Source organism: Amblyraja radiata, chromosome 39 (assembly GCF_010909765.2).
Source record: "Amblyraja radiata isolate CabotCenter1 chromosome 39, sAmbRad1.1.pri, whole genome shotgun sequence".
NCBI classification, from domain to species: domain Eukaryota; kingdom Metazoa; phylum Chordata; class Chondrichthyes; order Rajiformes; family Rajidae; genus Amblyraja; species Amblyraja radiata.
This window is the reverse complement of record NC_045994.1, coordinates 7963721-7984673: the sequence shown is the minus strand read 5'-3', so window position 1 is coordinate 7984673 and position 20953 is coordinate 7963721. Positions and strand designations below refer to the sequence as shown.

Genomic DNA, 20953 nt, shown 5'->3' with positions numbered 1-20953 from the left:
ATCTGAGAGTGGAACTGGTGAGTGCCTGAGGTGAATAGGTGGGCAATTATATTGAGTAGAGTGAGCCACTCCTTCCCTGCTCATCCACTAACTCTCACCATTCCCTGCCTTTCTGTCTGAGGCTGGGGACAGGGGATCACCGCCATTCTGCAGGTCAGATAACCTCAGTGTGTTTAGATGTGGAGAGGGGTAGGTTTGAGGCCAGGGTTGACGGTGACTGTGGTAGAGGTGTCAGGCAAGGGACGCAGAATAAATCACAGAGCCTGTTAAACCACTCGGGCCATGTTGCATCTTGAGATGTTGCAATGTGTCTACAACACATCAGGCAGCAGCAGCAGCAGATTGACTGGGTAATCAAGTCCTGTCACATAGACTGAGGGATGATTATAATAATAATAATGGATGGGATTTATATAGCGCCTTTCTAATACTCAAGGCGCTTTACATCGCATTATTCATTCACTCCTCAGTCACACTCGGTGGTGGTAAGCTACTTCTGTAGCCACAGCTGCCCTGGGGCAGACTGACGGAAGCGTGGCTGCCATTCTGCGCCTACGGCCCCTCCGACCACCACCAATCACTCACACACATTCACACACATTCACACACAGGCAAAGGTGGGTGAAGTGTCTTGCCCAAGGACACAACGACAGTATGCACTCCAAGCGGGATTCGAACCGGCCACCTTCCGGTCGCCAGCCGAACACTTAGCCCATTGTGCCATCTGTCGTCCCAGATTATGGGCATGGGAGCTCCCTGATTCTTTCATATCTTATTGAAACATATAAGATTATTAAGGGATTTAGCACGCTAGATGCAGGAAACATGTTCCCGGTGTTAGAAGAGTCCAGAACCAGGGGCCACAGTTTAAGAATAAGGGGTAGGCCATTTAGAACGGAGATGGCAAAAAACCTTTTCACCCAGAGTTGTGAATCTGTGGAATTCTCTGCCTCGGAAGGCAGTGGAGGCTGGTTCTCTGGATGCTTTCAAGAGAGAGTTAGAGAGAGCTATTAAAGATAGCGGAGTCAGGGGATATGGTGAGAAGGCAAGAACGGGGTACTGATAGTGGATGATCAGCTATGATCACTATGAATGGCTCAAAGGGCCGAATGGCCTACTCCTGCACCTGTTGTCTATTGACAGGAGAGAGGGGCCTCAGTTTAATAGCAGTACCTCCAATATTGTTGCACCCCTTCAACTCTGAGATGTCAGCTGCAATCTGGACCCAAGGCTCAAGAGTATAACTTGAGTCCACGGTTCTGAGTTGGAGGTGTTGCGGTTACTTAGTTTGGTTCAAAGATACAGGGTGGAAACTGGTCCGTCAGCACACCGAGTCCACGCTGACCAGCGATCACCCGTACACTAGTTCCATCCTACACACCCCGTACACTAGTACTGTTCTACACACTAGGGACAATTTACAGAAGCTGATTAACCCATAAACCTGTTTAAGAAGGAACTGCAGAAGCTGGAAAATCGAAGGTACACAAAAATGCTGGAGAAACTCAGCGAGTGCAGCAGCATCTATGGAGCGAAGGAAATAGGCAATGTTTCGGCCCGAAACGTTGCCTATTTCCTTCGCTCCATAGATGCGGCTGCACCCGCTGAGTTTCTCCAGCATTTTTGTGAACCTATAAACCTGCACGTCTTTGGAGTGTGGGAGGAAACCGGAGCATCGGGAGAAAACCCACACAGGTCACGGGGAGAACGTACAATCTCCGTACGGACAGCACCCATAGTCGGGATCGAACCCGGCTCCCTGGCGCTGTAAGGAAGCAACACTACCGCTGCACCACCTTGTACTGTGGCCCGGGCTACAGGAGACAGGCCAAGACTCCAAGCTCAGCAACCCGGCTGTGAGCGAGGTGGACAAAAGACAACCGGCCCTTCAGCAGGGTGACTCACCGTGGCAGGGACGGGCTCTTTGCCTTGTACCTCCTCCAGTATATGAAACATCCCACTCCAATCATGGCAATGATCAGTATCACAACCACAATGATGATCACTATTACTGCAGGGTATGAAGCAAAAACACATTAACACCCGAGACACACAGCCGTTCATAGTTACCTTGAGTTTAGGTTGCAGCAGTAGAGTGGTTTATCACTGGGTTATTACCTAGGACCATGGGCTTATTACAGCTGAGTTATACAATGTAAAGGGCCTGTTCCACTTGGGTGTCATTTGCGCGTCATTTACGTGACATCATTTACGCGCATGGCGTGCATTACATGCACATGGCGTGCATTACGCTCGCACGCCGTTCATTACGCGCACATGGCGTGCATTATGCGCACACGGCGTGCATTACGCGCGCATGGTGTGCATTGTGCGTGCATGGTGCGTGCATGGTGCGTGGTGATGTGTGGTGATGCGTGGTCGCGTGGGGCCCTAGGATTTGGGGATTCACGAAAACTTCGCGCAAATGGCGCGAAAATGGGACAGGCCCTTAAGTCTCCCATCCATCCACAGCAAGAACCGATGAGATTAAAGTCGTGGGCATAGACTCATACAGTGTGGAAACATGCCCTTCGGACCAACCTGCCCACACCAACCAACATCTGAAGAAGTGGCTCGACCCAAAACAGCACCCATTCCTTCTCTCCTGTCCCGCTGAGTCACTCCAGCTTTCTGTGAACATCTACATTACACACCAGGAAGCGTTTGGCCCATTTCATACTAAACCTATCATGTACCTGTCGAAAGGTTTCTTGCAGATTGTGATGGTTTCTGGCTCAATTAAAGAATTCCAACGTGTGTTTGCACTTTGCACATGTGACAATAAAAGCTGCATTGAAGCACCATTGAGTCAGTGATCAATTGCACTCAGGCTAAGAAAACAAGTGGCATTTATGCCAAGGTATTTGTTTTCTGCAAACCCTCACTCATTTAGTTCGGATTTCCGGCAAAGATGTTTCATTTTCACAAAGGGTGGTTTTGTGGGGAAGGGGTGATTCAGGGTTCTGAGTGGGGGGGGCAGATACAATAGCAACATGGTGAAGTGGGGATTATCAAACTCAATGGGGGAACCGCGGCCTTGACTTGCGATAGTCTTGTGGTAACGTTACCTGTAAGAGGGAAAATGCTGCTGTGTTTACTATAGCCCGCCATGAACTGGCACTCCTCCAGATGGTTACAGGTCTGTGAAAACCAAACATGAAGATGCAATGAGGAACCAAATACTGAGCAATTCCTAAACACTTCACACAGAGGGCACTCTAACACAATGTCCCACCACCATGGCCCTTTAGTACGAACATGGCATCTGTATTTCAGTATAAACTCACTGCTGGGATGGGTGGTATGCCAGAGAAGGTAGGAAACTTGCTGTAAAAGATCAAGCCTTTCTTTTTTTGTTCCTCGCTCACTGGACTGTACAGTGGCGCAATGGTAGAGTTGCTGCCTTGCAGCGCCAGAGACCCACGTTCGATACTGACCACAGGTGCTGCCTGTATGGAGTTTGTACGTTCTCCCCGTGGGTTTTCTACGGGTGCTTCGGCTTCCTCCCACACTCCAAAGACGTACAGGTTTGTGGGCTAATTGGCTTGGCAACATTGTAAGTTGTCCCCAGTGTGTGTAGGATAATGTTCGTGTACGGGGATCGCTGGTCAGCGCGATCTCTGTGGGCCGAAGGGCCTGTTTCAGTGCTGTATCTCTAAACTAAACTAGAAAAGATGGCTGCAAGACACTGCATTCAAAAGGAATGCTCACCCATGTTTTTTTTTAAATAGAGGCCATTCGGCCCACTGAATCCATGCCGACCATCGATCATCCATATGCTAGTTCTTATGTTATCCCACTTTCGCATCCTACACATAGAGGCAATTTACTGAGGTGAATTAACCTACAAACCCACACGTCTTTGGGATGTGGGATGAAACCGGAGCACCCGGAGAAAATCCAAACTCCAAACCCAAAACTGTACAAATTCTGCACAGATAGCACTCGGAGTCAGGATGGAACCTGGGTCTCTGGCGCTGTGAGGCAGCAACTCTACCGCTGTGCCACTGTGCCACCCTTCTCCAGCACCTTTTCCCCCATGACTTTCCTATTGAATGTTCTCTGCAAGTATCTGTAAGCTCGTTGGCACAGTGAGTAGAGTCACACAGTGCCAAAGATTCAGGTTCAATTCCCACACCCTTGGACAGCAATTAATCTACAAACCTGAATTATAGATACAACATGCAGAAGTAACTCCACAGGTCAGGCAGCGTCTCTGGAGAAAAGGAATAGGTGAGTTTTCTAATCGGAATCCTTTTTCCGACTGCTTCCGACCCAAAACGTGACCGATTCCTTTCCTCCTGAAATGCTGCGTGATCCGCTGCGTTACACCAGCATTTTACAATACAACACAAACAATACAATACCGTTTAGTGTCATTTGAACCTCAAATGAAGTTCAAACAAAATTTGGTTTCTGCAGTCATACAACAAGAAAAGAACCAAGACACACACCAACACAATTTACACAAACATCCATCACAGTGAATCTCCTCCTCACTGTGATGGAAGGCAAAGTCTAGTCTCTCCATTCTTCTCCCGATGTCAAAGCCCCCGGCGGGCGATGGCAAGTCCCGCGGCCATTAAGGCCGCGCCAGGCCCTGCCCGGCATCTGCAGCTCATTCCTATACAACCCACAAACCAGCACGTCTTTGGGATGTGGGAAGAAACTGGAGCACCCGGAGGAAGCCCGTGCGATCACCGGGAGAAGGTGCAAACTCTACAGAGACCACGTCGGAGATATGGATCAAACCCAGGTCTCTGGCACTGCGAGGCAGCAGCTCTACCTGCTGTGACACTGTGCCTCAGGTTATAGGTTCATCGGCCATCGTAAATCACCCTTAGTGTGCGAGTGAGTGGTAGATGGTGGAGAGAGCGGATGTGAATATGGGGTGAGTAGAAGTGGTAATAGTGTCAGATTTATGTCACTAGGAGTTTGGTGGCTGGTGTGGACATAGCTCTTTTCCATGCTGTATTGCTTGTTCAGTTATATTCTGCAGCTGTATTGGGCTCTGGTGAGACCACATCTAGAGTATTGTGTACAGTTTTGGTCTCCTAATTTGAGGAAGAACATCCTTGTGATTGAGGCAGTGCAATGTAGGTTCACGAGATTGATCCCTGGGATGGCGGGACTGTCATATGAGGAAAGAATGAAAAGACTAGGCTTGTATTCACTGGAGTTTAGAAGGATGAGGGGGGGGATCTTATAGAAACATATAAAATTATAAAAGGACTGGACAAGCTAGCTGCTGGAAATTTTTTTCCCAATGTTGGGCGAGTCCAGAACCAGGGGCCACAGTATTAGAATAAAGGGGAGGTCATTTAAGACTGAGGAGAGAAAAAACTTTTTCACCCAGAGAGTTGTGAATTTATGGAATTCCCTGCCACAGAGGGCAGTGGAGGCCAAGTCACTGGATGGATTTAAGAGAGAGTTAGATAGAGCTCTAGGGGCTAGTGGAATCAAGGGATATGGGGAGAAGGCAGGCACGGGTTATTGATAGGGGACGATCAGCCATGATCACAATGAATGGCGGTGCTGGCTCGAAGGGCCGAATGGCCTCCTCCTGCACCTATTTTCTATGTTTCTATTCAGTCCCTGAAAACTCCAGACTAATGCTGGGATGATAGGAGAGGTTGAGACTAGATAGAAGCGCATAAAAAGATGAGAGGCATAGAGTAGGCAGTCAGAACCTTTTCCCAGAGTGGAAATATCCGACATTAGAAGACAGAGCTATATGGTGAGAGGGGGAGAGTTTAATGGAGATTTAATGAGTTTAATGAAGCTTTTGACACAGAGAGTGGTGGAGGCCTGGAATGCACGGTGGTGGAGGCAGATACGATAGTGGTGTTCAAGAGGCTTTTAGCGAGGCGCATGGCTGTTCAAGGAATAGAGGGAAATGGATCATGTCCACGCAGATGAGATTAGTTTAACTTGGCATCATGACTGGCGTGGACATTGTGTGCTGGGAGGGCCAGTTCTGGGCCTTACTGTTTGATCTATGTTCTATGTTTAATTCCCACACACCACTGCATAGTACTGTAGCTGAGCAGGGACTGAGATGGTGAACAGGGTGCCTGTTGACTTAGGCAGCGCCTGCCTAATGCCAAGTCCCAGGGTAGACCACGCCGGAGGGTTTAGACAAGGACCCTGTGGAAGATGGAGAGGCACAAACGTGGCCAGGCCAAGCATCAACCTTACCGCATGCTGAGGGCACTTGCTGGAGCAGTTCTTCAATCGGACTTCGACACATTCTGCGTTCACGCACATCTGTGGAGAGGGCAGATTTACAATGAGCATTCAAAATGTAGAAACAAGGAACCGCAGAAGTTGAATGACGAGTAAAAAGACACAAAGTACTGGAGTTACTCAGCGGGTCAGGCAGCATCTTTGGAGAAATTCAATAAATGACTTTTCGGGTCGGGATGCTTCTTCAGACGGTCCCGACCAGACATGTCACCCATCCCTTTTGTCCAGAGATGCTGCCTGGCCCGTTGAGTTACTTATACCAGCGTATCTTTAGTACAAACCTGCATCTGCAGCTGTTTGTGTCTGCATCTCATTACCTTGTTGTCTCCACACTTTGCGCCATTGTGTACTAATCCTGGGTTAACTCCATCCCGGTCCAGAACAACTTTGCACACTTGACTTCTAATGGTTATTGTCCCAGTGCTGAGAGATGGCAGCCTTGTGTTGCCACCGTTACAGTGCAGCTGCCCACACATTATGTCCCTGGGGAGGAAGGAGAATGTTAGAGGTAACGCACTGCCAGACACCACCTACCGATCCTCAGTTCCCTACAGTGACGGACAGGAGGAAAGGCCAGTGATAACCCACATCTCTCCCTCCCAAAATCCATTGACAGTGTGGGGCTGATAGACATTTCAGCATTGAGATTTGACTTTGGAAACTTGAAATCGGTTGAGTAGGAAGGAACTGCGGATGCTGCTTTCAATCGAAGACAGACACAAAATGCTGGAGTAACTCAGCGGGACAGGCAGCATCTCTGGAGAGAAGGAATGGGTGACGTTTTGGGTCGAGCAGTTCCTTCCTGTGATTCTGTGAGAGAGAATAGGTGACAAGGAAATAAATGGGCAACTTTCGTTTTTTTCTTAGTTTTAGAGATACAGCGCGGAAACAGGCCCTTCGGCCCATCAAGTCCGCACCCACCAGCGATCCCCGCACATTAACACTATCCTACACACACTAGGGACAATTTACACATACTCCAAGCCAATTAACCTACATACCTGCACATCTTTGGAGTGTGGGAGGAAACCGAAGATCTCAGAGAAAACCCACGGGGAGAATGTACAAACTCCGTACAGACAGCATCCGCAGTCGGGATCGAACACGGGTCTCGGGCACTGTGAGCGCTGTAAGGCAGCAACTCTACCGCTGCGCCACTGTGCAACTGGAACACACATTGCGTGTACAGAGGGAGACTGTGTGCTACACCGAGCAATCAGCAAGTTATAAATGGGCAAGTGTAAAATATTTGATGTGATGGTTTCACCATTTTAACACTCACTTATCCCTGCAGGGTCGATACGTGGTTGTCTTCTTACAGTAACTGTACTGCGAGCCCCCTGTGTTGGTTTGGAAACATTGTCTAGGTGCTGTCCGAGCCCCTGATAACAAAAAGAGAAAACTCCCAAGATTAGCCGGCACGAAGTACGTGACTGATCAATGTGAACTTTTACATGCGGTTGAGTCTCCGTGGTATTCAGCATCGGAGCACAGAAGATAACGGCAGTGAGAGGATCAGGCCATTCAGCCCATCGGGCCTGCTCCACAGCATTATGACTGATCCTCGCACCTTTAGATAGATCTAAACATCTATCCATTTCTTAATAAATGATTAACATTTTTAAATAGCCTAAATGTCCAAATAATATTCACAAATAATTCACAATAAAACATGATTTTTAAATCTCATTTACATTAATTTATAGGCCAAATGGAAGGAATTTAGTGTTTAATTGCTGTAAATAAATGCCCATTTAAATCAGCTTTCCAGTGGGATCCCTGTGGAACGCGCTGGTTTAGAACGTTCACATTGCGGTAGATTTGTGCCTCAAATGCCGAGAAAAATACTGCGCGATATAATGGGCCCAAATTGAGCTACTCGCAATATTAAATTTGTATAAAGGATCTTTAGAAGCCCTTTTGAATGTAAAAATATACAACCTACCTTCTGCTATTTTCTTTATGAGACCCTGCGGTTGCTGACGGTCGCGGGTTTAAGATTGATTTTTAAACTACTATAACTATTATTCAAGGCCTTTAAACCTAATAATAGCTTTTGCGACGGGGTCTTCCAGCAGAGAGATTGATTTTAGAGAGATGCAGAGCGGAAACAGGCCCTTCGGCCCACCGAGTCCATGCTGACCAGCGATCACCCCGTACACGAGCCCTATCCTACACACCAGGGAGAATTTACAATTTTACCGAAACAAATTAACCTACAAACCTGCACGTCTTTGGAGTGTGGGAGGAAACCTGGGCACCCGGTGAAAACCCACGCGGTCACAGGGAGAACGTGCAACCTCCATACAGGCGGTACACGTCGTCAGGATCGAACCTGGGACTCTGGTGCTGCAAGGCAGCAACTCTACCGCTGCGCCACCTTCTGTCCATATCATTGGACCCTCTTACAGGGAGAAATACATCGACTTCCTTTCATGAATAACACAACTGCCTTAATAACTTCAGTAACTTCAGGTCAATATTTCCACTGGCACAATGTCAATGGCTGAGAAATCCACAGGGTCACCATCTTCTGGCTGAAGCAATTTCTCCTGATAGATGTTCTAAATGGCACGCCCTATAACCTGAGGCCGAGAAACCTATTTCCAGATTCTCCATCCTCTACTATTTGTGATAAATGTCAGCATCTAGAAGCTAACTTAACGCATACTTTTGTAAATTGTATAAAAATCAAAAATTTCTGGATTGATATTTTTAGAATAATCTTTGAAGTTGTTAATACCCAATTGGATCCTGACTCAAAACTAATAATACTAGGAATATCAGAACAAAGCCTAATACTTACAACAAGCCAAATAAACTTTCTTGACTATAGTATAATAACTGGGAAATAATTAATATTAACATTTTGGAAAGGCCCTATAACCCCCACAATTAAAATGTGGATTATGGAAATATCGGAGACCCTACACTTGGAAAGAATTAGACTTGTCAATGGACAAACAAGAACTTTTTGTCAGAATATGGTCTCCATTCATTGATTATTTGAAGGGGTAGTAGAATGGTTCAGCACGGGAACCTAACTGAAGCTTGAACTCAGGATTAGATGAAAAGTTACACTTTAATTTACGAACCTATCTCCAATGATGTATTATTAATAAATTATTCCATTCTCCCTTATCATGCCCTTTGTTTTGTTTTTGTTTTCTTTCTCTCTTGCTCTCTTTCTATAAAAAAAAAACTAGAAGAAGATTCAATACACAACTGGCAATGTTATTGATGTATGACTGATATACATGAAATGTTTTTATGATGATATGTGCCTGCTTCTAATAAAAATACATATTAAGAAAAAAGATTCTCCATCCACCAGGAACATCCTCCCTGGATCTTCCACCAAGCCAGTTTTGATAGAGAAGTGGCTAAAGTTTTAACACTTAGATGCTAACACACTTAGTTTAGTTTTGAGATACAGCAGGGAAACAGGCCCTTCGGCCCGAGTCCATGCCAACCAACAATCACCGGTACTCTAGTTCCGTGTTATCCCACATTCGCATCCTACACTCTAACGGGCAATTTAGTTTTAGAGTTACAGCATGGAAAGAGGCCCTTTGGTCCACGGAGTCTGCGACAACCAGTCATCTACCCAACATGTTGGGACAATTTACAGAAGCCAATTTAACCTACAAACCTGCACATCTTTGGAGTGTGGGAGGAAACCGGAGCACCCGGAGGAAACCCACGTGGTCGCAGGGAGAACGTGCAAACTCCGTGCAAACAGACAGCACCCGAGGTCAGGATCGAGCTCAGGTCTCTGGTGCTGTAAGGCAACAACTCTACCGCTGCGTAAAGGGCCTGTCCCACTTACGTGTCCTTGGCACGCTAATTACGCGACGGTCCCGCGAAGGTCGCGCGCGATTTCATGCGCCAGCACAGCCGTCTGGAGCACGTGACGTCATTTGAAGATGGACGCAAAATGCTGGAGTAACTCAGCGGGACCGGCAGCATCTCTGGAGAGAAGGAATGGGTGACTTTTCGTGTCGAGACTCTTCTTCAGTCTGAAAGAAGGGTCTTGACCCGAAACATCATCCATTCCTTCTCTCCAGAGATCCTGCCGGTCACGGTGAGTTACTCCTGCATTTTGTGTCTATCTTCAATTTTCTTGGCCTTGCTCTTGGAAGAGAAGTGGGGGCGGATCCGGATCCCCAACGGCCGTGAGCCCCAGACCCAGGCGATCGTTTGCCTGCTTCTGCTGCTGTTGGGGGTGAGACATTGCGTCGCGCCAGGGTCTTGGGCCTGTCCCACATTGGCCGTCAGTTACGCGACAGGCATTTGGCGCGTGAAGATTTAGTTCGTGCACAACTATATATCCCTCCGCGCTTCTCAGTGGGACAGGCTATTTACTGTTCTGCCCCCAACACTATTAACACTTGATATTCTGACAAATAACACTGTGCTCCACTGGTCACTATCCTGTACCGCAAACCGTGAGAGTAAGCTTTGAATTCTGAGGGTTTTTGTGAGGATCAATAGGGGGGGGGGGGGGGAAATTGTGTTTTATATGTTCATAAGTTCATAAATTATAGGAGAAGAATTAGGCCATTCGGCCCATCAAGTCTACTCCACCACTCAATCATGGCTAATCTATCTTTCCCGCTCAATCCCATAACCCCTGACACCCGCACTAATCAAGAATCTGTCAGTCTCCACATTAAAAACATCCACTGACTTGTGGCCTCCACAGATGTCTGTGGCAATAAATTCCACAGATTCACCACCCTCTGACGAAAGAGGCTGTGCCCTCTGGTCCTAGACTGTAGCACTGGTGGAAGCATCCTCTCCACATCCACTCTATCGGTGCCTGTCGCTATTCTGTAAGTTTCAAGGCTTCATCCTTCTAAACTCCAGCGAGGACAGACCCAGTGCCGTCAGACGATCATCATATGTTCGCCCACTCATTCCTGGGATCATTCTCGTAATCCCCCCCCTGCAGCCTCTCCAGAGCCAGCACATCCTTCCTCAGATACAGCAGCCAAAATTACTCACAGTTGTAACTTGTGCCAGTGATTTCAATGAGTACAATCTCATATCAACTGCTTGAAAGACCAGTGGAACAATCTCAATAGCATCTCTCTTGTCAACATTAACATCTATCTCTTCAAAACAACATATCCTGTTGGTGGCCACAATACCAATCGTGGGTGTTTGTAAATTGGATGAGTCATTTCCCTCATCGCAGAACTGACCACATGATAAAAGTGTATCCGCATTAGATGCATTTTACATGCAACAGAAAAGCAATTTGCTTCACCCTCTGCAGCTCCTCCTGGATTTATACACTGTACCAAGCTGTGCGATACTCAACTAATCCAGTTAACCAGCTCAAACTCATAATCACTCCCTCTACCCCCCTCTCCCACTAAGCAAGAGGTACAGAAGTGTGAAAACGCACACCTCCAGATTCAGGGTCTGTTTCTTCCCTGCTGTTATCAGGCAACTGAACCATCCTACCACCAACTAGAGAGCAATCCTTACCGACCATCTACCTCATTAGAGACCCTCGGACTATTTATAAGAAAGAACTGCAGATGCTGGAAAAATCGAAGGTAGACAAAAATGCTGGAGAAACTCCAGTCTGAAGGGTCTCGACCCGAAACATCCCCATTTCCTTCGCTCCATAGATGCTGCCTCAGCCGCTGAGTTTCTTCAGCATTTTTGTTTACCTTAGACTATCTTTAGTCAGACTACACTGGACTTTATCTTGCATTAACCGTTATTCTCTTTATCTTAAATCTTAAGTAAGTAAGTAAGTAAGTAAGTTTATTGGCCAAGTATTCACATACAAGGAATTTGCCTTGGTGCTCCACCCACAAGTAACAAAATGACATACAGTGACAGTTACGAATGACTCAGAAAACACTAAACATGAATAATAATAAAACATTAATGATAAAACACCATTGATCAAGCATGTGAACCAACAAAATACCAGATCAAAGGGAGGCTACAGATTTTGGGCTGTTGAGTAGAGCAACTACTCGTGGATAAAAAACTGTTTGTATGTCTGGCTGTGGCAGCTTTGACAGTCCGGAGTCGCCTTCAAGAGGGTAGTGATTCAAAGAGTTTGTGGCCAGGGTGAGAGGGGTCAGAGATGATCTTGCCCGCTCGCTTCCTGGCCCTTGCAGTGAACAGTTCATCAATGGAGGGAAGGTTGCAGCTAATAACCTTCTCTGCTGATCGGACGATTCGCTACAGCCTCCAGGTGTCCTGTATCTGTACGCTGTGGACTGCCTGATTGCAATTATGTAAATCCACTGACTGGATAGCACGCAACAGAATTGCTTTTCACTGGGCCTTGGTACACATGGCAATAATAAACTAATCTAAACTAAACCACCAAAGCTGGGAACCTAACACTGGGAAAACCACAGAGTCTTCAATTTATTGTCTTTCATTTCCTTCAATCAATATTTTACCCACTCGCACAAGAATCAACCAGAACATTCCCGGGATGGCAGGACTGTCATACGCTGAGAGAATGGAGCAGCTGGGCTTGTACACTCTGGAGTTTAGAAGGATGAGAGGGCATCTCATTGAAACATGTAAGATTGTTAAGGGCTTGGACACGCTAGAGGCAGGAAACATGTTCCCGATGTTGGGGGAGTCCAGAACCAGGGGCCACAGTTTAAGAATAAGGAGTAAGCCATTCAGAACGGAGACGAGGAAACACTTTTCTCACAGAGAGTGGTGAGTCTGTGGAATTCTCTGCCTCAGAGGGCGGTGGAGGCAGATTCTCTGGATGCTTTCAAGAGAGAGCTAGATAGGGCTCTTAGAAATAGCGGAGTCAGGGGATATGGGGAGAAGGCAGGAACGGGGTACTGATTGGGGATGATCAGCCATGATCACATTGAATGGCAGTGCTGGGTCGAAGGGCCGAATGGCCTACTCCTGCACCTATTGTCTATGTATCTATGTATCTATGTGACGTTTTGGGACGGGACCCTTCTTCAGACGGAAGACCAGCATCAGTCTGAAGAAAGGTCCTGACCAAAAATGTCACCTATCCACATTCTCCAGAGATGCTGGCTGAGTTACTCCAGCACTTTGCGACAAAGATCTTATAGCGGAGCTCCGCTATAGGATCTTTGCTTTGCGACCTTTTGTGCAAACCTTTTGTGCAAACCGGCGTCTATTGTCTAACACTTCAACTGAGTGAAGCATTATATCCATTAAACATTTGTGTGTAAATGAAGAACTTGTTTAAAATTAGCACATCATCGCTTCCTTCCCTAGACTATTTCACTTCCTGCTTCATATTTAATGTCAATTTTTAATTTACAGTTTCTATTTCATCATCAATAACGCAATGTCAATATTTGGTTAACATTGGAACAGGTAGTTCAGGTCACAATTCATCTGAATATCTGAACTCCACCATCACATTTCCCACATTTGATGACATTAATTTGTTAACAACTAAATTTGGTTCAAAGATTTTGATTTTTGCTACTGACAAAATCAGTACGTCACAGTGAATCTATCTTGAGTGAAAGAACCATCATTGCCTGTGGTTCCACATTCAAGAACCTCCAATCCTGCCCATCGATCCAACATAGAAACAAAGAAACATAGAAAATAGGTGCAGGAGTAGGCCATTCGGCCCTTCGAGCCTGCACCGCCATTCAATATGATCACGGCTGATCATCCAAATCAATATCCCATACCTGCCTTCTCTCCATACCCACTGATCCCTTTAACCACAGGGCCACATCTAACTCCCTCTTAAATATAGCCAATGAACTGGCCTCAACTACCTTCTGTGGCAGAGAATTCCACAGATTCACCACTCTCTGTGTAAAAAATGATTTTCTCATCTCGGTCCTAAAAGACTTCCCTCTTTTCCTTAAACTGTGACCCCTTGCTCTGGACTTCCCCAACATCGGGAATAATCTTCCTGCATCTAGCCTGTCCAACCCACTAAGAATTTTGTAAGTTTCTATAAGATCCCCCCTCAATCTTCTAGATTCTAGTTAGTACAAGCCGAGTTTATCCAGCCTTACAAGCAGAGTCTATCCAGTCTTACAAGCCGAGTCTATCCAACGTCACGCATTGAAACATTAACTGCTGATTGTCGAACAGAGTGAGATTTTTAACGAGCATCTTAAAGGAGGAATGCGAGGCAGAGAGATGGACATTATTAAGAACAAAATCCAGAGTTTAACCATTGAGACAGTTTTTGTTGAGCATGGGAAAGGGAGCAGACGATGGTGAAACTAAACAGGGGAATGGGCTTGCTCTGAGAACCATCATAGACTCAATGGGCCAAATAGCCTCCTTAGTTTAGTTTAGTTTAGACATACAGCAAGGAAACAGGTCCTTTGGCCCACCGAGTCCGCACCGGAGAATGTACAAACTCTGTACAGACAGCACCCGTAATTGGGATCGAACCCGGGTCTCTGGCGCTGCAAGCGCTGTAAGGCAGCAACCCTACTGCTGCGCCACCGTGCCGTCCATGTGATGAGAAATAGAGTCATCGAATCACACAGTGTGCAAACAGGCCCTTCGGCCCAACTTGCCCATGCCGCCCAACATGCCCCATCCACACTAATACCACCTGCCTGCTTTTGGCCCATATCTTTCTAAACCTACCCTATCCCATGTACCTGTCAAAATGTTTCTTAAACATTGCCATAGTATCTGCCTCAACTACCTCCTCCGGCAGCTCATTCCATACACCCACCTCCCTTTGTGTAAAAAAAATACCCCTCAGGTTCCTATTAAAACTTCCCTCCCCCGCTCACCTTAAACCCATGCCCTCTGGGTTCTCATGATAAGAATGTACAGTCAAAAGTGACCATGTCAACACTTCCTTCATTGTGCTATTTTACTTCCAGCTTCATATTTAACGTTATATTTTCCCTGGTATTTCTATTTCATCATCGTTTATACGTCAAATATTAGTTAACATCACTTCAGTCCTTTCTCCAGTCAGCAATGGTGTTATTTCAAGAGATTAAGGACATTTTTTTTCATGACTTGGAATGTGTTCCCTGAAGAGGCTGTGGGAAGGAGATTCAACAGGAACGGCCAAGGATTATTAGATAAACCCACGCTCAAGGTTTGGTTTAGTTTAGAGATACAGTGCGGAAACAGGCCCTTCTTCTTCTTGTGTATGGCGTGCACAGCCTAAAGTTGTAGGACAACTTGTGCTATTTGATCTTATTTGATTGTGATTGCATTCATTGAAACAGGAGAAAAAGGATGGGTGATGTTTCGGGTTGAGACAGTCTACGAGTCTTCAGTCTGATTAAGACTCTTCAGACATAATCTCTGAAGGTCTGAAGAAGACCACGTGAAGGTTGCAATCTTCCACCCTGGAAACGGCCCACAGAGTCTACGCTGACCAGCAATCACACCGTACACTAGCCCTGCCCCACACAACTGGGGACCATTTTTATTTTACCAAAACCGATCACCCTACAAACCTGAACGTCTTTGGAGTGTGGGAGAACCCGGAGAAAACCGGCGCAGGTCACGGGGAGAACGTGCAAACTCCGTACAGACAGCTCTCATGGTTAGGACCGAACCCGGGTCTCTGGGTCTGTAAGGTGGCAACTCTACCGCTGCCCCCAAAGGAGGAATGAGACAGAGAGACGGAGACTTTAAGTAAGGAAACTCCCAAGTTTATGCTGATGGGCACGTGAGAGAGATCAGACGATGGTGAAAATAAAGGGAGCAATGGGATAGCTCTGAGAGCTGTCATAGAATCAACGGGCTGAATGGCCACCTTCGATGTGGCGAGGGATATACTGGGGTTAGCTGAGAGCACGGTTGCCAGCAGTGAAACAGGAGCATTTGGGGCTGTCAAGAGTTGGAGACGGAGGAGAGGAGAAGCCGGTTTCCCAGCAGGAGGAGATCGTTGAGATGTGGGCATTGGATAGCAAAGTTTAGACATAGAAGTTGCATTACCAGGAATTGATTTAGAGCAGAGAGTGCAGGGGTGAGGATAGGAGAGGACAGTAGACCTTTGGTTGTGAACATAGACGCAAAGTGCTGGAGGAACTCAGCGGGTCAGGCAACATATCTGGAGAAAAAGGATGGATGACATTTCGGGTCGCGACTCTTCTTCAGACCTTCAGAGATTATGTCTGAAGAGTCTTAATCAGACTCTGAAGACTCATAGATTGTGAATCTGTCCCAACCCGAAACATCATCCATCCTTTTTCTCCAGAGATGCTGCCAGGCCCGCTGAGTTACTCCAGCACTTTGTGTCGATCTTCGGTTTAAACCAGCATCTGCGGTTCCTTTCAACACAGAGCTTTGGCAGTGTTTACATTTTAGGGTTTTGAAGGATTTCTGCGGCACTAATGAAGAAGGTTGACTTACCAGGCCCCCACAGTGATGTGCACTGTTCCTGGTGAGTGGGGCATCCTCCATTGTAACAGAAACCCGCCCCTTTCTTACAAGGGGTCCCGTTCAGGCGGAATGCATCTTTCGGGCATATGTTGGACGTGCCGTCACAGTTTTCCGAAAGGTCGCACTCGTCTCTGACTCTCCGGCACATTTCGCCTGCGGCTTTGATCTACGAAGAGCGGGGAGAGCGGATTCACAGTCTCTTCCTCCACAGGGACCCTCACCTCTGCATGATGTGGCAAGGCCTCTCGTTCACAGGGAACAACGAGAGAGGCGGGGGGAAGTAGACACAAGCAGACAGAGAGAATGAGGGAGTGAGAGACAGAGAGAGGCAGATGCGGGCTGACAAGGAGAGAGTTAGTGGGAGAGGGGGGAGAGATGGAGACTCAGAGAGAGAAAGATGTAGAGAGAGCATGGACAAATGGGAGGGAGAGGGAGAGAGAGGGTGGGGGAGGGTGGGAGTTGGAGGGAAACAGACAGACAGGGGTTTGAATGGCACAGTGGTTCCGTGTGCAAAGATCACAGCTCCAGTGAACAGATTCAATCCTAGCCTCGGATGCTGCCTGTGTGGAGTATGCATGTTCTCCATTTGACTGTGTGGGTTTTCCTGGATTCTCTGGTTTCTTCCCACATAATAATGCATGCCGATTGGTAAATTAATTGGAAATGGCCCCTAGGGTGCTTGTGAGTGGTAGCATCAGGGGGTAGAAGATGGGAAGGTGGGGAGTACAGAATGGCTTTGGGATGGATTGGTGTAAATGGATGCTGGATGGTTGATGTAGTCAGGTTGGGCTGAAGAGTCTGCTTCTGTGCTGCAGCTCTCTCCGACTATGATAATACACAGGAACAATGAGGGAGCAAGAGAGAAAAATAATGAAGGCAGGGAAACACACACACACTTACACATGCATTTACGCATGCACACAAACTTACACACACACATGCACATTTACACACACAGGCATACACGCACAGACATGCACCAACACACACACAAGTACGTACACGCGCGGATTTACACACACATGCACGTATGCACACACACACTTACACATGCACACAAACTTACACACACACACACACACACACACTTATGCACACACATTTACACACACACATGCACATTTACGCACACAGGCATACACGCACAGGCATGCACCAACACACACACACACGTACGTACACGCGTGGATTTGCACACACACACACACACACACGCACGTATGCACACACACACACATGAACACTCATGTACACACTCGGATTTGCACACACACGCACACACGCATGCCCGTACGCGCGCGCGCGCACACACACACACACACACACACACACACACACACACACACACACACACACACACACACACACACACACACACACACACACACACACACACACACACACACACACACACACACACACACACACATGCACACACACACACACACACACATAAACACACACGTACACACACGGACACACACACGCACACACGCACACATGCACGTACACACACATAAACACACGTACACACACGCAGGCATGGACAAAATAAACTGAGAGCAAAAAAGAGAAAGTAGATACAATTTATTGCAAATTCTGAAATCTCGTTTCAAACTCAAAGTTACTCAGCGGATCGGGCACCACATCTGGAGGACATGGTTTGATGGAGTTTCAGGTCGGGACCCTTCTACCTCACCCAAAACGTCACCTATCCATGTCCTCCAGGGGTGTCGGCCAACCCACTGAGTTTCCCCAACAATTTGCATTCTACTGAAGGAGAAAGGAGACACATACACTGGGAGAGACCAGAGGGAGAGGGGGAGAGGGGAGAGGGGAGAGGGGTGGGGGGTGGGGGGGGGGGGGGGGGGGGGGGGGGGGGGGGGGGGGGGGTGCAGGAAGGTGTAAGGAGAAGCAGTGAATGGGTAACGAAGCTCAGAGTAGCACCAGATGAAGGAAGATAGAACGGACTAGATGGATCGAAGGTACCTTGCAATCCTGGCAGCATTCTCCATCTGCACACTGGGCTTCCTCTTTCAGTTTGCATGTCCGAGGCTCACAACAAGGATTCTGACATTCCTGTGGGTGACAAGAAGATACCATGAGGGGCGACCTCCACCAACACCACCACACCCTCGCCGACAGAGGGAAGCTTGCCCACCGAGGGTCGCTCGACTCCAATCGGGGGACTCAAGCCGGGCTCGCCCACCGTGGACTCCGAACTCGGCCCTGAGCCACCGGCGTTGACGGGACCCTGCTGCCGAGAGCGAGGAGGGGCCCGTGAGCAACCGCTGAGAGCGAGGGGGGCTGTCGAGAGCTTCCTGGTTGGGGGCCACCGAGATAGGAGGGTGGGCCTGGCGGGGGAAGGTGTGGAGGGGGGGGGGGGGGGGGGGGGTGAGAGCTGCTGCCCCCTGGAGATGAGGAGGGAGGCTAGGACAGTTTGGTGAACTTTTGTATCTTTGTGGTGACACTCGTGTACTGCCTAGGTGAGGTCTGCCACATGATATTACCTGGTTGTACGCAACACAAAGCATTTCACTGTACCTAGGTGTAGATTACAAGACCTTCTGAATGTTGAGTCAGCAGGGCAGCACTCTGCATATCGCCAACTCGGATATTTTTAACATTTTTATCAAGCCAATTAAGCCTGTACGTCTTTGGAGTGTGGGAGGAAACTGAAGATCTCGGAGAAAACCCACGCAGATCACGGGAAGACCGTGCAAACTCCATACAGACTGCACCTGTAGTCGGGATCGAACCCGGAACTCCGGTGCTGCATTTTGCTGTAAGGCAGCAACTCTACCGCTGCACCACCGTCAAAGTATATCGGGGGAGAAGGTACATCTCTGATACATGTCTGAAGAAGGGATTCGGCCCAAAACATGCCTATCTCCTTCACTCTATAGATGCTGCTGCACCCGCTGAGTTTCTCCAGCATTTTTGTGTACCTTCGAAAACTTACATCTGATGACTCGTGCGGGTTCGAAGGGCCGAATGGCCTACTCCTGCACCTGTTGCCTATTGACTGACTGCCTGACCCACCTGGCGTGTGTTAATCGGTGGTGCAGGTCGGAATCTGCACCACATTTAAACAGCAGGCGTAAATGACCTCGAAGAGTTGTGACCTGCACTGTAGGGCCACTCACCGAGAGATAGAAGCTGGTATTAGCCAAGGTAGCTCTTCGTGAACTAGTATGGACTGAATGGCCTTTTTTTTTTTTTCCCAGTTAAGAGATACAGCGCGGAGACGGGCCCACCCAGTCTGTGCCGGCACACTAACACTATCCTACCCACACTAGAGAAAATTTACCTTTATACCAAGCCAATTAACCTACCGAACCTGTACGTCTTTGGAGTGTGGGAGGAATCCGGCGATCCCGGAGAAAACCCACGCCGTTTATGTGGCGAACATACAAACTCCGTGCAGCCGAACGCCCGTAGTCAGGATCGAACCCGGGTCTCTGGCGCTGTTAGGCAGCAACTCTACCGCTGTGCCATCCGTGCCACCTTTATAATGCTGGAAAGGAAGCCTGGCTGCCTGTGTCTTTGAGCACAGGGAAGGAGATACATTGAGACAGAGGGAGAGATAATACAGGTAGTCAGGGGATGCAGGGAGAGGTAAAGGGGCTGTCCCACCTGGGCGACATTTACGCGACATCATTTGCGCGCATGGTGCGTGGTGACATAGGCAGTGACGGGCGGTCACGCGCGGCACCCCAGGATTCTGGGATGTACAAAATCTTCGCGTGCCATCTGCGTGTCACGCAAATGACGCACAAGTGGGACAGGCCCTTAAGGAGACGGAACGGTAAGTTCTGAGCTTAGCTTCCCACCCACTGCGTCACCTTGCATCACCTACTTGCATCATGCATCACCCTACCTGTATTAATTCTCCCTCTGACTCTTACCCTGTGGATCTGCTCACCGCTACCTGTCTGCCCAACCTCTGGACTGGGAGTTACAAATGCTGCACGATCAAACAAGGGGTGAGAACAAGCAATGGTCTCATTGAAACACACTGATCATTTGCTAAGGCATCGCAGAGCTGCACAATGGCGAGAAAAATGTGTCTGTAAGCCAGAACGTGCTGGAGGAACTCAGCGAGTCCGGTAGCATCTCTGGAGGACATGGGCCCGAAACAGCATCTAATCTTGTTCTCCACATGTGCGACTTACTCCAGCACTTTGTGCTTTACTCAAGATTCGAGCGCCTGCAGTGTCTGGAAGGGAATTGCAGATGGTGGATCGACATAAAGTGCTGGAGTAACTCAGCAGGTCAGGCAGCATCTCTGGAGAAAAAGGGATGGGTGACGTTTTGGGTCAGGATTCTT

At 47.9% G+C, this 20953-nt stretch overlaps 1 protein-coding gene across 2 annotated transcripts in view; it reads right to left on the bottom strand.

The window, feature by feature from the left end:
* adam28 (ADAM metallopeptidase domain 28) overlaps positions 1 to 20953 on the bottom strand; it is a 57756-nt gene that overhangs the window by 6988 nt on the left and 29815 nt on the right. Inside the window, exons 13-19 of one of the 2 annotated variants that reach the window (XM_033013835.1) lie at positions 18613 to 18702; positions 16594 to 16789; positions 7529 to 7628; positions 6564 to 6729; positions 6197 to 6267; positions 3069 to 3139; positions 1906 to 2011 (exon numbers count right to left, since the gene is read on the bottom strand). In XM_033013835.1, coding sequence (XP_032869726.1) covers positions 1906 to 2011; positions 3069 to 3139; positions 6197 to 6267; positions 6564 to 6729; positions 7529 to 7628; positions 16594 to 16789; positions 18613 to 18702 — 800 coding nt within the window. Of the gene's footprint in view, positions 1 to 1905; positions 2012 to 3068; positions 3142 to 6196; positions 6268 to 6563; positions 6730 to 7528; positions 7629 to 16593; positions 16790 to 18612; positions 18703 to 20953 lie in introns of both variants that reach the window. The other variant, XM_033013834.1, reaches the window with a different exon arrangement.